At 32.5% G+C, this 16,070-nt stretch overlaps 1 protein-coding gene across 1 annotated transcript; it reads left to right on the forward strand.

Annotated features, from left to right (window-relative positions):
- Positions 1 to 450: 450 nt before the first annotated feature.
- Positions 451 to 2,284, forward strand: LOC107844822 (NAD(P)H dehydrogenase (quinone) FQR1). Its single transcript, XM_016689164.2, has 4 exons — positions 451 to 598; positions 991 to 1,084; positions 1,562 to 1,824; positions 1,914 to 2,284. Exons 1-4 carry the CDS (start codon positions 576 to 578, stop codon positions 2,143 to 2,145), a joined length of 612 nt encoding a protein of 203 aa, XP_016544650.1. The 5' UTR covers positions 451 to 575; the 3' UTR covers positions 2,146 to 2,284.
- The last annotated feature ends 13,786 nt before the right edge of the window (positions 2,285 to 16,070 follow it).

Genomic DNA, 16,070 nt, shown 5'->3' on the forward strand with positions numbered 1-16,070 from the left:
AAGACCTGATGTAGTGAGCATACCTTTTAATCTGACATAGTAAAATATTTATATAGAAATGATCCTTCATTAATTGGAAAATAAATCTAAAAACTTTATGGCATATTCTTGAAATTTATGATTTTATTATCCTTTGGTGTACCATTTCTTCTAGTAAATAAAACCAGCCAAAAATGCATCAGCACCAGTTGTTTTTACATATTTCTTTATTTGCCCTTTTTTTTTTTTCTCTTTTTCAATATGAAAGAAGTAATTATTACGTTAGTTATGATTATAGCATAATATCAAAACCCATTATGACAAATATTAAATAATTAACTAATAAGGTAATAATCCTTAATTAATTCCAGCCGAATCTGAGAAGTCTCTTTAATTTTTTATTTTATTTTCCTTCCCTGAGCAGAAAGGTCATTTTTATTTTTTTTTTATTTCTTGGTACACCTCTGACCAAAAAAAGAAAAAAATTGAAATCGTCAACTCATGGCCACTATTTAAGCAGAGCAACATTAGCCCATTCTCTCCGTATACTCCTTTACAAAATATACAAAGAACAAAAAGGAATTCAAGATTTTGCAATGGCAACCAAAGTGTACATTGTGTATGTATTGCTTACTTTTCTCTGTTTCAATTTCTTTATGTGTATATCAAATATGTTTTACTTTTGTTGGTTTGTAGTCTTTTATATGCTTTTTGCTAAAATAACCTTTCTACCTTTGTTTGTAAGAAGTATGATTTGCATACGTCTCATCCTCTCCAAACTCCACTTCTCTATTTTCTGAAAAATCAGTTTTAAAGTTTTTTTATTTGACCTTCATGAATTCCTTTATAATTTTTTATTAATCATTTCTTTGTTAATTCTTTATGTCTTTATGGCTGAGGTTGTCTGTATTTTATTTATCATGGTTTTCAATATTTATTCTATTGATTTAATATGGGAAATACTTACAGATAAAGTAATTGCAACTTTTTATGGATTTAAAATTTTGGCAGTTACTATTCAATGTATGGGCATGTTGAAAAGCTGGCACAAGAGATAAAGAAAGGCGCTGCATCTGTTGAAGGAGTTGAAGCTAAGTTATGGCAGGTGAAGTTTTTAAGTTTTGTGCATTGATAGTATGTTGATTTCCTTTGCCATCAGGTTAAGCTGACATATAATAGTAGATCTAGTTGATGTCTGAGCAAAAAGAGATATGAGATGACCATGTCAATAATGGATGTATAAAACTGATGTCAAGTGGTGGATGTTATACCTCCCAGAACCAATCTTAATTTTTATGACAAATCTATCAAAATTGATCAACCATTTACGAGTAATCCAGTGTAGGCTAATTTTGTCAAGGAGATGCCGAAATAGTATGACCAAGGACTTGTTTTTCTTGGTGTGTGTTATACTTCATAAAAAGTAGTTTGAGAAGGTTCAATTGGCCAAAATAAATTTCAAGATTTGCAAATTTATCAATATCAAGTTCATAAAAAGAGTCAGTATATTCTTTTTGGTGATTATTTATGGTTATAAAAATGAAATTCTAAAAACTCCTCTGTATGTTGATATATGGAACAGGTGCCAGAAATTCTTTCAGAAGAAATTCTTGCAAAGATGAGTGCGCCTCAGAAAGGTGATGCGCCGATCATTGAACCAAATGATCTTGTTGAGGCTGATGGCTTTATATTTGGTTTTCCAACAAGATTTGGGATGATGCCTGCTCAATTTAAGGCCTTTCTCGATGCAACTGGTGGTCTCTGGGAAGCTCAGAAACTGGCAGGCAAACCAGCAGGCATTTTCTATAGCACTGGTTCTCAAGGAGGTGGCCAAGAAACTACCGCGTTAGTCCTTACCTAACGGATACATCCATTCTATGTAGCTTGAAATTTTAGGTGAAGACATTTCCTCATTGTGATGTTATGTTTTTCAGGTTGACAGCAATTACGCAGCTTGTTCACCATGGAATGATTTTTGTTCCAATTGGCTACACATTCGGTGCTGGAATGTTCGAGATGGAGAAAATCAAAGGTGGAAGTCCGTATGGTGCGGGAACTTTTGCTGGTGATGGCTCCAGACAGCCAACAGAGCTTGAATTGGAGCAAGCATTTCACCAGGGGAAATACATTGCTACCATCACTAAGAAGCTCAAAGGCTCCGCCTAAATCTATTTAGTTTTCACTATTTGCATTCTATAGTATTTTTCTCTTTTCAACATGTTGGTGAATAAAATTCAGTTGGAACTGAATTAAGTGTGCAATATCCTTTTTTTTATCTGCAATAATAGGAAATTCGTGGCCGAAATTATGCATCGTAGCTCCAGTTTCTATATTTACAATTCGTAGCTAAGCTTTTAGTTTGACATTCATTGTATTTTTTGTATTTCTTGGTTAAAATTGAAAAAATATACAAATGCAAACTAAAGTAACTGACTGAAGATAATTATGCGACAAATTCTTTTTAAATTAGCTTTTAATTAAAATCATTCTCTGCAATATATAAATCTTTAGTAATGAGAGGAGGTATAATCTTTTTAAATAAGGTAATTGATCTAAAAGTACGTCCTACAATATCTCAATCTTCTATATGGGGACATAGTCTTTAAATAAAGTAATTGAGCTAAATAATATGAGTAACCTATAGTATACGAATATATAAATACAAATCCATGAAATACAACATATTAATACAAGAAGTTAGACATAAAAATTAGAATGTTGTTTAACTAGATACAGATACAAGCAAGTATAAAAGATACAAAACCAGGAAGATGAAGTGGTGTGATTGTCGACTTGATTGCATACAAATATAAGAGATACATAACGAAGGTTGATCATAAATCTTATTGTAATTAGGGTATACATCGGTCGGTTCAGTTTGGTTTTGGGTATTATTGATTTAGTTTATTGATTTTCAATTATAAACACGTTAAATCGATAATCAAACCAATAAAATATTTGTCATTGGTTTTTGTGTTAGGGTTTTTGCCCTAATTTTCTTATCAAATTTTAGTGTTACTTTCTCCGTTTAAAAAAGAATGACCTACTTTTCTTTTTAGTTCGTTTAGAAAAGAATGATCCCTTTCCCTTTTTGGCAATACTTTAATTTCAACTTTCCACATGGCATGTTTAGGACCACAAGATTAAAGGACATTTTGGTACATTTGACACAACTTTAATTTAAGGCCACAAGATTCAAAAGTCTTCTTTATTTTCTTAACCTTTGTGTCAAGTCAAAGTAGGTCATTCTTTTTTAGACGGAGGGAGTACTTTTCTTGAAAGGAAAATAAAAGTAATACCATAATTACTTTTACTTTCTTAAAAGGAAAATGTAAAATTCTTTCATATTTGACAAACCTCTTTCTTGGAAAAAAGATTTTGGACATCTATAAATAGAAGACCCCGGGCCCTTTTCATACCATAACACAATATAATCCATAATGTATTCATTTAAGAGTTTTGTTTAGAGGGAGATTTCTCCCAATTGATTTTATATTTTTCAATATTAGTTTTTCATATGTAGGTCGTTTGACCAAATCATACTAATAATATGTTTTTATTATAGTTTTTTTGTCATCTGAATTATCGTTTTCTATGGTTTGCAAACTTTAAACTTCTGTATGATGCCCTCTCGATTTCGAACCCAACAAGTGGTATCAGAGCATATGATTCAATGATCCGATGGTTCAGATTGAGGACATATTGAGATCAAAGTTGCAACCAATTTGATGATAATGAAGATCTTTGTCTAGCTAAATGTGGAGAAAAGGTTCAAATAATTTTTCAACAATCCTAATACTAATCCATCTTTAAAACCAAATCAATTTTCAATCCATGTTTATGTGATTCAACTTTCAACCCCTGCTTATTTTTAACGCGTGAGCTTCTTTCAACTCTTGCATATACTTTTAATGCATGAGCTCCACATTTAACTTGTGCTCGCTTTCAATGCACAAGGCTCCACTTTCAATCCTGTTCACTTATAATACAGGGCTCAAATAATATCAATCCATGCTTTTATCTTTAATGCATAGGGCTCCAATTTTTAACACATATCAACTTTTAATTATGGTAAGCAGCAGTGGTATATGAAGATCGTGTGGAAGGAAGATCAAGATTATTCTGTCGGAAAATCAAGCCATAAAAGGGAGATTTGTTAGGGTTTTTGCCATAATTTTCTTACCAAATTTAAGTTTTACTTTTTTGAAAGGAAAATAAAAGTAATATCATAGTTACTTTTATTTTTCCTAAAAGGAAAATATAAAACTCTTCTATATTTGGCAAACCTCATTCTTGGAGGAACGGTTTTGAACATCTATAAATAGAAGACCCCCTTCTCATATCATAACATAATAATATCCACAATGTAGTTGTTTAAGAATTTTGTTTATGGGGAGATTTCTCCCAATTGATTTTATATTTTTCAATATTAGTTTTTCATATGTAGGTCGTTTGACCAACCCATATTAATAATATGTTTTTTATTATAGTTTTCTTTGTCATCTGAATTATCATTTTCTATGATTTGCAAACTTTAAGCTTACGCACGACGCCCTCTCGATTTCGAACCCAACATTTTGGTTTATTGTTTTTTTGTTCTTAACGGTTTGATTTTCGATTTAACCTATAAGATGATGTTCCTTTAATTTTTTTTATTTTCTTTTCTTATTTTCATATATTCGCATATACATTACCTTCATGCATAAAAGTCTACAGAAATTATAAGTAGAAGCAAAGGCAAATATGTTATTACTTAAACAAACTAATTTTCTTTTTAATTAAGTAGAGAACTTGAATGCAATGCCTATACTAATAATCTCTTAAAAGAAAAACATTGTTGATTTATAGTTTATACTGATTGGTAGAATCCCACCAAATCAATGACTTTTAAAAAAAAACTCTAAGAAAAGAACTATAAAATGCGAAAAATAATAAAATATGTATTTAATATCTAAATCCACTATTATAAAACTAAGGATAAAAATGTAATTTTTATATATTTTCATTGGGTCATGATTCAACCATTAACGAACCAACAACCTAATAAAAAATTTTATAAAATCATTTAGAAATCGTTAATCCAATAATTCAATATCAATAAATCAATAACATTTTTTTTCGATTCAATTCATTTTAAATTTTTTTTCGATTCAATTCATCGGTAAAATGAATTTTTTGCACACCCCTAATTGTAATGACACAAATTCAAAAGATATAATTTATAAAAATTCTACAATATTAATTATAATATATAGACTATATATATATATATATATATATAGATAGATAGATAGATAGATAGATAGATAGATAGAATATACAGATACAAATGTATAAGAAGAAATAGATATACTTGAATACATTGATCTTAAAGTACCACAATGAGATGATACACTTGAATATGTTGATACAAATGAATAAGAATGAACAAATTCAAAAATATTCTCTCGTTACTAAACATATACAAAATACATCTAGATACATTTGAATACATTAATATAAAGTATAATAATGAATGATCAGATACCCAAAAGTTTTCCTAAAATTTAGAATATTAAAACACATATTGAAATGCACACCTACTCATTGTATTAGACATCAGACCACCATAAGCCATTCATGTTATCCACCCTTCATTCATGGTTAGTTGTTTCTTTGAGGCTGGCGATTGTGGTAGCGTAAGAGTAGCTGGAGGCGGAGAAGATAATTTAAAAGGGAGAAAAAGTAGTGAATGAGGTTTTTGGAGAGAAGAGTATGTGTAGACGGGTTCAATTTGAGAGGAGCTAGAAAGAGAGAAAGAAGAGAGTGAATGTATACCATAAAATTAGCAAAACATGCACCCACATGAATATGCCTATTAAATTGAAACTATAGCTGTGAATTGTAATTATTTTAAACTATAGTTGTTTCTAGTAAAAACATAGCTTACTTTTGCTATGTCATGTAATTTTTTTCAAATTTATAAGTATAATATAGTCCGTGTTTGTTATTGGTAGATTTTACATGTTTATGCATCATGATATTTTCATTTTGCATCCTAATTACTAGACGTTAAACAAGATATGCTTGTTGAGAAACAACAAGCATCATATTAGCTGAACCAACATAAAAAGTTCTGAACAAAATCCTATGACAGATACTACAGACGTTGAGTGAATAAAATTTTAAAACAAAGTATTAATGAAAAAATTATTAGTGTTGTGGATTCACCAAACATCTCACCACTCGATCCATCAATCTTGCGATAGACTCATCTAGTGTCGCAAACTATGTACGCTCTTGCCCCCAAGGCAAATAAATATCATGTAAGTCTAACTTAATATGAGTATTATACTAGCCAACAAGGCTTGCCAATCATATCTTAAGTGATATCAACAATGCCTGAATCTCCAGTATAAAGAATATCTAGAGTAATGCATGAAGATATGATCAAATAGGCATGACTATCATCAACAATGTACAAGTCTGTCCGAAAGTATTTTAAATTACCAATACTTATAATTAAGTTTATCTAGCCTAAGACATTGCATGTAATTAGTTTTACAAATTGTTTCCACTATGCATCAGATAATCATAAAATTAGGTAAACAGTTATTTGATATGCATCAGATAATCATAAAGTTAGGTAAAGAGTTATTTGATATCCGTACAAGTCACTGGTGATAATCGCATAGATGCGCTTCACCTCACGTATGCAGTATTCACCCAACCTTTTATTAGCATCATTAGAGAAAGACATCCTCCAATTAGAGTCTAGTAAGTTTTTGTAACACTCCATATTTTCGTGCTAGAATTCTAACCGTCGTTCCTATGTGTGTTGTTAAAAATGGACCTTGAGTCTAACTCAACCTCAAAAGCTAGCTCATGAGGGGAGGATCATGAAGGGAGGATTACCCAAGTCCATATAAGCAAACTACCAGTCCATTCCCCAACCAATGTGGTACTTTTTACCCACTCTAACACCCCACCTCACGCCCAGGCCCAACAGGCTCTGGCGCGTGGACCGGGATCCCAAAATGGGGATGGACCTGGCTTTGATACCACTTGTTGGGACCGCGTGTAACCCAAACTTCGCACTAGTATGATATTGTCTGCTTTGGGCCAAGCCCTCACGGATTTGTTTTTGGGCACCTCCCAAAAGGCCTCATACTAATGGAGTTAGGTGAGACTTTAAATATTGGACATTCTTCCTCTATTTCTCCGATATGGAATTGTTTTGCTTCCCAACATGTGTAAGCTCTGATCCAAATGATTTCCATATGAAAATAAGTTTCATTATTATTATCCTAGTGTGTGAAGTGCTTTCGAGGTGAAAGATATTCATAGGAATCACTTACAACAAAGTTGAGCTAAGAGCCCTTGATTCGTCCAAAGTTTGGTATTAGATTTTACAAGGGCCAACTTTGAACGTGTATAATTTTTTATATACGTAGAATTTTCCAGCTCAAGACCTACCAAATTGTAGATAATTGAGTTAGCTTTCCAACGATACCATTTCACCTTAATCTGATATGTTAGTGAAAAGTTATGGCATTTTTCGTGTGAGGCGGTAAACTGACGCGATTGCGATGCGACACGTTGCTGTCCCCGACGCGATAAAGAGCTATTTCACCCGTTGTTTCAATTCCTAAAGAGTTTAGGGGCACTTTGATCATTTTCCCTCACCCAAAACCGTCCATAACACATAAATTCAGCCCTCAAAAGCATTAGATACATGATTATTCATCCTTTTCTCTCCAAGAAAACCCAAGCCCCTCTCAAGAACACCAAGAACTTCACTAAATTTTCTTCAAGAAAAGCAAGAACCCAAAATTCCTAATTTAAGAACTTCAAGAAGAAGCCTTCAAGAACATCATTAGGAATACAAAGTCAAGTTTCTTCATCGAATTAATCTAATAAGGTATGTGAGGTTATGAACAAGAATACTCCTTTCATTCTTGTGCCCCAAACTATTTTTTAAATATGAATTTACATAAATTGCAATTAGGGTTCATACCCAAAGTATCTTTTTTTGAGTTTTGGATTTATAAAGGGATGGAAGTATGAAAGTTCATATTTATCTTGATTTAAAGAATTCTCTTTTATGAGTTGAACACCATGTGTATAAGTTGAGACATTGATTACAGATTTCCAACTGAGTTTAAGCATGATATTGTGATTTTGATTTTATTATCTTGATATTGTTGAAGTATTTCAAGAAGTATATTGAGCATGGTGTTTTTCTATGAATTTGCATGAGTTTAAATCATGGGTTTTAAGCCCTAAGATTGAGCATTGATATTTCAAGAAGATCATGATTTTAGGCCTCTTTGAGGATTGTTTACTAAGATTTAAGAAAGAATAGATCTTTTAATCCTAAGCTAAGATAAGGAATCCACATTGTCCATATTGTTTGAGATGTAAAGAAAAAGAAGCATAATTGGTTTTCATTACAAACCCTTGTGTTATTTTAAGGTGGATTTCCTAAAGTTCTGAGCAAATGAATGGGAGTAGTATTTAGCACCAAGTTGGGTATATTTTCAAGGTCTCATGCCACAGAACTATGTGCCACCATAGGATTAAGATTAAGTGCCCATAGTGAGCTAAGTCAGTGATCACTTAAGAGAAGATTATACTCCTTGACAAGAGTATAACACCTCTCCCCAACGTGAGGTTTTCCCCTTAGGGGAACAAGACGTTGGACTCCATGACGACCCATATGGTTTATGTCGGTTAGAAGAACCGCTCAAAGTCCCTAAGTCCTAAAATAGAATAACAGAACAACTTTTAGAAACTAAGTGTAAAGGCTCACAAATTTACTTAGATATTGTCTTACTTAAGACATCAGTTACAAAATTTCAGTCTTTTGTTTTCATATGATAAAGGTGAGTCCTTTCTACAATTAGCTTCCATAATTTAAAAACAGATTACAAGTACAACTTTTAGAACTAAGTGTTATGACTCACGAGATTTATACAATATGCTTTATTATTCATGATTTATAATTTTTAGCTTTCAGTTATTCAAGACAATGTAAGTCATTTACACTTAGCATGCATTCTTTTACGAGTTTATACAACATTTTGATATTGTTTTACTTATGAATTCACCCCCACATGCTCAGTACATTCCAAAAGTACTGATCCACATATACGTCTATGTGCTACATTATTTAATAATGTAGGTACAAGTTGTAGCGTGCACATCATAATTAGATAGTTGTAGCTCCCAGTCAGTAGGTGATGAGCCCTTATGATTCAAGGGTTCGAGTCATTCATAGTTTAAGTAGCATTTTTTTCTCTTTATTCAGTCGTATTGATTCGGAATAGCTGGGGGTTATATCTCGGCTACCTATAGCCAATACTAGTAGAGACTTCATAGACGGCCAGTAGAGTCAATGTATTGAATTTCGATTTTGTTTTGTTTAAGAAAAGTTGTAATCATTTTCAATAGTTTATTTTCTTGAAAATGTTCAGATAAGTATTTATCTTCTGCTTATTTCATTTGGATTTATGTATTATATTCAGTTGCTCATGAGTTAATCTTGTACATGGACTAGCTTGGGATCACTTGTGGCCCTAAGCACCGTGTGACGCCTAGGGGATAGTCTCGGATAATTACAAACTTGGTATCAGAGCACAGAGTTCAAGTGTCCTAGGGTATCTATGAAGTCGTGTCTAGTTATAACGCCCCGAGTCTGGTACCCCAAACGCTATATGATGCTAGTAATCTCGAAGGACCACTAGTTAACCCATGACTTATAGTTGTATCTGAGCACTAGATAATAGTAATATTGTAATAACAACATAACTGAAATAAATGCAGAAATCTAGCGAAAAACTTGCCATAAGGTTCAAATACTACACAATACTGAATAAAACAACGTCTGAACAAGGTATGATAATACCAAGACTGAAATAACTATCTGAACATGCTATAGTCCGAAAGCCTCTAAATTGTCTAAATAAGGAGTTGATGGGACATGTACCCAACTAACTCCATCTACTGAAAATGACTAAGTACTGAAATACTAAAATAATAAAATAATCATGTTCTCGAACTATGAGGACTCACCACAGACTCTGACTGCTGAAATCTGAACTGCTAAGTGCGATCGAGAACCTGAGCGTTCGAACTTATGGTATAAAACACTATAGCATAAGAGAAAAGTATGCATCAGTACGTGCGAATGTACTGGTATGCAAAGTGAGGTAGGCTGAATGCAAGGGTTCATATGCATGAACTATAATTGACTGAATAACATGAACATGATTGTGTGAGAATACATGCATGAATACGTAGACTGTAACTGAGGTCGTGATAATGCTGAATATTAAATCTGAATACTGATTAACAGATGTTTAAGTCTACAGATATTGTATAACTGGTAACTGAATGACTATGTCTGACAGTTCTGAATCTGTAGAACTACACTGAGTTTACTGATAACATAGATTACTGATAACTGATGTACTGTTAATTAAATGACTGTTTTTGACAGTTCTGATTCCGATGGAACTAACTGACTTCCGTACTGAGATGAGTGACTGTATCTGACAATCTTAAAATCTGTAGAACCATTTGAGTTCTTTACTGAAGACTGAGACTGAGACTGTGGGAGGTAATCATCTAACCGATATGCCCCATAACTGAACTGGTGGGGTCCAACCCGTGACCCCAGTTGGAAGGGTGTCAATACCATGCCACGGGTAAAGACAAGCTATGAGTTAACCCTCTGCTGACAGGGAGCTCTTCCGTCAACCCCTCGCTGGTAGGAGAACTTGAATGAGATATATTAACCCTAGACTCGTAGGGATATATCTCAACATACGCTAGCTATGTAGTTCTGGAACGCAAGGATTGCTTCTAAGGATCATACCCTCTACTGACTGACAGGTGAGCCCTTATCCCTGGGTTCACTCGGTGCTGAATCCTACTCCCAACTGAATAGACACTGAACTGATTTCTTAGTTCATAATAGGCTTGACTGAGCTGTTACTGATTGTACTGTTTAACTGAACTGAGTTTATTGAGTTTCGTTGACTGACAGAATACTACTGAGTTCTATTAACTGATTTAATTTACTGAGGACTGAATTGAATACTGAATGAGACTAAACTAATACTGGATTTATTGAGTTTTCCTGAGTCATGTAACTGACTAAGTTCTATTGAGTTCTTAAACTTGACTAAGAGTACTACTGATCATGGCTTGACTGAGGTTTTCTTGAAAACTGACATTAGCTCTAGGCACACAGCTAAATTGTCGAGTATTAAATACCCCCAGGACTTGATAGCATGAATATAACTAGGACATGACACTTCTTGAACATATGACCATAGTCAACAATTCTCAATACAACTATTGAGGGATTTCATGAAGTATTTGCAAGTCATAAGCTTACACATGAATAGGAACGAATGCATGCTAACATAACATAATTTCACAAATCCATACTTATGAGCATTCCACCAAATCATTACAAGACATAGCTTAAGCATGAGAGTCATTTTGAACATGTGGGTACATCATGAGTTCATCATTTAGATCATAAATGGGTCATAATGCATAATTCTTATTCACTTAGGCATTTTAACAAACGCATGAAAGTCATAACCTTTTCTAGGGCATAGATCAACAACTAATACATCATGGCTATATCAAGCACTTCAAATTTAGGGATTTCAATCCACATACTAACATAAAGTCATGAAAATTTAATAAAGAATCAATCTTGGAAGCCATATCACAACATTAACATGTGTACAATCAAGCCCACAACATGGAATTTAAAATTCATATTTTGAAAGGGTTTCTTAATCCAATATGTGAGTGAAAAGTTATGGTATTTTCCGTATAAAACAGTAAGCCGACGCGATTGAGACATGAGGCATTATTGTCCCTGATGCGTTAGCCGATGCAATAAGATTAATTGCCCATAGTGAGCTAAGTCAGTGATCACTTAAGAGAAGGTTATACTTCTTGGCAAAGCATAACACCTCTCCCCAACATAAGGTTTTACCCTTAGGGGAACAAGACGTTGGACTCCATGACGACTCACATGGTTTACTCCGGTTAGAAGAACCTCCTAAAGTCCCTAAGTCCTAAAACAAAATAACAGAATGACTTTTAGATACTAAGTCTAAAGGCTCACAAATTTACTCAGATATTGTCTTACTTAAGATATCAGCTAAAGAATTTTAGCTTTTAGTTTTCATATGATAAAGGTGAGTCCTTTATACACTTAGCTTGCATAATTTGAAAACAGATTACAAGTACAGCTTTTAGAACTAAGTGTTATGTCTCACGAGATTTATACAGTATGCTTTATTATTCATGATTTATGATTTTCAACTTTCAGTTATTCAAGTCAATGTAAGTCATGTACACTTAGCATGCATTCTTTTACGAGTTTATATTAACATTTAGATATTGTTTTACTTATGCATTCACCCCCACATGCTCAGTACATTCCAAAAGTACTAATCCACATATACGTCTATGTGCTACATTATTTAATAATGTAGGTACAAGTTGTAGCATACATATCATAATCTGACAGTTGCAGCTCCCAATTAGCAGGTGATGAACCCTTTTTATTCAAGGGTTCGAGTCAGTCATAGTTCAAGTAGCATTTTTTTTCTCTTTATTCATTCGTATTGATTCGGGATAGCTGGGGGTCATGTCCCGGCTATCTATAGTTAATACTAGTAGAGGTTTCATAGACAGTCAGTAGTGTTAATGTATTGGATTTCAATTTAGTTTTGTATAAGCAGAGTTGTAATCGTTTTTAATATTTTATTTTCTTGAAGATGTTCAGCTAAGTATTTATCTTCCGCTTATTTCACTCGGATTTATGTATTATATTTAGTTGCTCATGAGTTTAGTCAGTACAAGGGTTAGCTTGGGATCACTTGTGGTCCTTAGCGCCGTGTGACGCATAGGGAATAGTCTTGGGTCGTTACAGTCTTGATTAACCTCAAAGTCAAGCAAACGAACTCACAATGTTGCCTTTTCTTTTGAGTGGCTCTAAATGGTATCAGACTTATCAAATACGTAGTTATATGAATATACAAGTTCATAGACACTTATTTCTAGATGTCACACCTCACAAATTCTAAGCAAAGATTCAAGTTGTTCTTGACTGCATATAGATCCAAATCTGACTATTTGTAATTCTACATAGCAGTTAAGATCAATTCTTTAATATGAAAAAGAGATTTATACATGAAATGAAGTCTTATACATTGTGTTAAGATCAATTATTTAATATGGATAGAGATTTAGATATGAAACAAAGTCATAAAGAACCTCTAGCACAAAATTGAGTAGAAATCTTCTTTACCAATTAAGTCTTCATATAAGATTTTACTAGGACCAATTTCAAGCAATTATTCCTCCTAAAATATAAAGAGTTTCATGGCTCATTACTCCCTAATAATTTAAATTCGAAGCAAAATGTTATAGGTATTCCAGCGAGCATACGCGTCAGTGGTGTGTACAGCAGCTAGCTAGCACGCTCACCAGCGTGACACGTTCGACCATGCCCAAACATTAAATGTTTTTTTTATTTCACTTTAATGTGGACCTTTTTGCCCTATTACCTACAAATGACTCCTAGACCCGATTATTAGCACTCAAATGCGTCCTAACCCCAAAAAAATAATATTAAATCTCTCATTCCCCTTCTTAAAAAATGCAAGAACGTAAGAAAGGGATTTTTTCAATTCCAACCTTTTAAACTCCCGAGTTCAAAGTTTTCTTTGAAATTCTTCAAATTTCAGGTATGTATGACTTCAATGAGGATTCCCTTTCATCCTCATATTCAAAACTTCATGAATTTAAGTCTATGGTTAGAGTTTATAAACTTTCAGTTTTCTCTTTAATTACATAAATTCTAAGATTTTATTGAAGTTCCATTTTGTGATTGTAGTTTCTACGGATATTGTATTTACTTATAGGCTTAACAAGGTGCTTCTTTGTTGTACTTTATTTCTTAGCATAATTTTTAAATATTGTTCTTTATGCTTATATTTTAAAGTATGAAGTTTAAGGCCTTTATATTATTATGGAAGCTATTTTGAGAATTTATATGTTAGGTATATTTTAGTAAATTTTTTCATGATTTCAGCTATAAGCATGATTTCAGAAAGATATATTTTAGAAAAACATTTCAGCATATAATTTTAGAAAGAAAGATTTAATCTTTATCTCACATAATTGAGTATAGTCTCCCAACAAGATATATTTATAAAGAGATTTTGAGCAAAATTCATGATAAGATTCTAGATAAGTTTAATAGATATGTTCTGAGTTATATGAATAGTATGTTTTGAAAAATTATTAGCGTCGATCGAACATGCGTTCTAGATAAAGTTTTCTCCAGAATTGTGTGATTATTGTAGGTTATGTTTCATTCCCTAAGTCAGACGACCCATTCGTCCAGGAGGCTTATACTAGATTTATAGATAGATATATAGGCTCTATATTTTTGCAAGGTATAGGTCAGTCTTCCCCAATTGAAATTGTAAGTTGCTGCATCATGAGCTCACTTGGTGTATGTCAGTTATAAGAAACTCCCACTTAAAGAACCTTATATTTTTCTATTTTAATTAAGTTGGATATTTACGAAAATTAGATATACAGATATATTTTCTGATATGTAGCTTCAGATATGGTTTAGTTGTAGTTATACATATTTATGACTTCATAACATCATCTTTGAATGAGCTTTTACTCAGATTTCAGCTATTATGATTTTTTCATATTTTTACCACCTAAAATTTTACTCTATTTTGATAACTTCTTTGATATGATTATTTCATGATTTTGGATAGTATAATTCCCGTTGCACATGGTTCGTAAATTCTTATTTATATGGGTTTTAACTGCATTTACTCTCAACTTGATGTTTACATCTATGAAAGTTTTATTTTAGTCTATTTCTCAAATTATGATATAGATATAAATTTCAGCAATATAGTTTGTTTTTTTCTATTTACTAGAAAGACTATTTTCATGTAACACCTCCTATTTCTAAGACAAGGTAGTTCACAGTTTGGTCTTTCCTTCAAGCTATGCTAAAATTATACTTTTAGTTATTTAATTTGTTTCTTACATACTCAATACCTTCCCTATACTGATTGCATACCTCTTCTGCTTACATTTTTCATCTTATATAGATATGGTGGGCGATCGTTCTCAGGTACGTGGCTGGTTATTAACAGTTTAGATTACAGCAGTGGTGAGTCATCCTTATTTGAAGACGTAGCTTAATTTCTCTATTTCTTCTTATTTTAGACTTTATTTTTGGGAAGTTAGGGGCCTTGTCCCCACATATTGTTTATTCAGACTTAGAGACTTGATAAACATTAGAGTCCGATTTGTGTTAGCCCCTCGGGAATATTATTTTGTTCATCAAACTTATAAGTTGTGTTTCTTTTTAGAACTTATAAGTATTCTTTTTAATGTGAACTGAAGTACAAAAGAAATAATAAATTATGAAAATAAGGAAGTAATCGATAGAAGTAAAATATAATCACAAGAAGATAAGAAAAAGGCAATTGATGGATGTTACAAATCCAAGGACCTCACATTCGATCACCAACAAGCACCTATCTCTTACATTGACCGAGAGAGAATGACAACACTCTCGCAACCAAACATTTCTGAACTTGAATTCCACAAAGCTCACCATCTCTCTATGGAGTGTTTTTCATTAATAATCAATAAAAACTAAGGAGTGGAAACCTAGACTTAACTATTTATAGTCTTGATTATCTATTACATAAATGGCCCAAAAATGAACCTTAAGGGAATTATGAAAGTAGACTAAGTTAGAGTGGTTTCATGTTGAAGTCTTGTCACCCAAGTGGTCACTGGTGTGACGGCTGTTGACACCCAATTTTGACTTGCTTGTTTTCCTCTAATTATTTTGCCAATGCTTCTTGACGTCAAATAATTTTTCAAAAATAAATTTATTTTTATTTATTTCTATTTCTAGGAATTTTAAAAATAAAAAAAAAGATTTATTTTTCTATCATATTATAAAATATTTTAATTAAATTAAATTAAATATTTTAATATCATAATCACAAAAATATCTTTTGATA

The sequence above is a fragment of the Capsicum annuum genome, chromosome 10 (genome assembly GCF_002878395.1).
Source record: "Capsicum annuum cultivar UCD-10X-F1 chromosome 10, UCD10Xv1.1, whole genome shotgun sequence".
Lineage (NCBI taxonomy): Eukaryota > Viridiplantae > Streptophyta > Magnoliopsida > Solanales > Solanaceae > Capsicum > Capsicum annuum.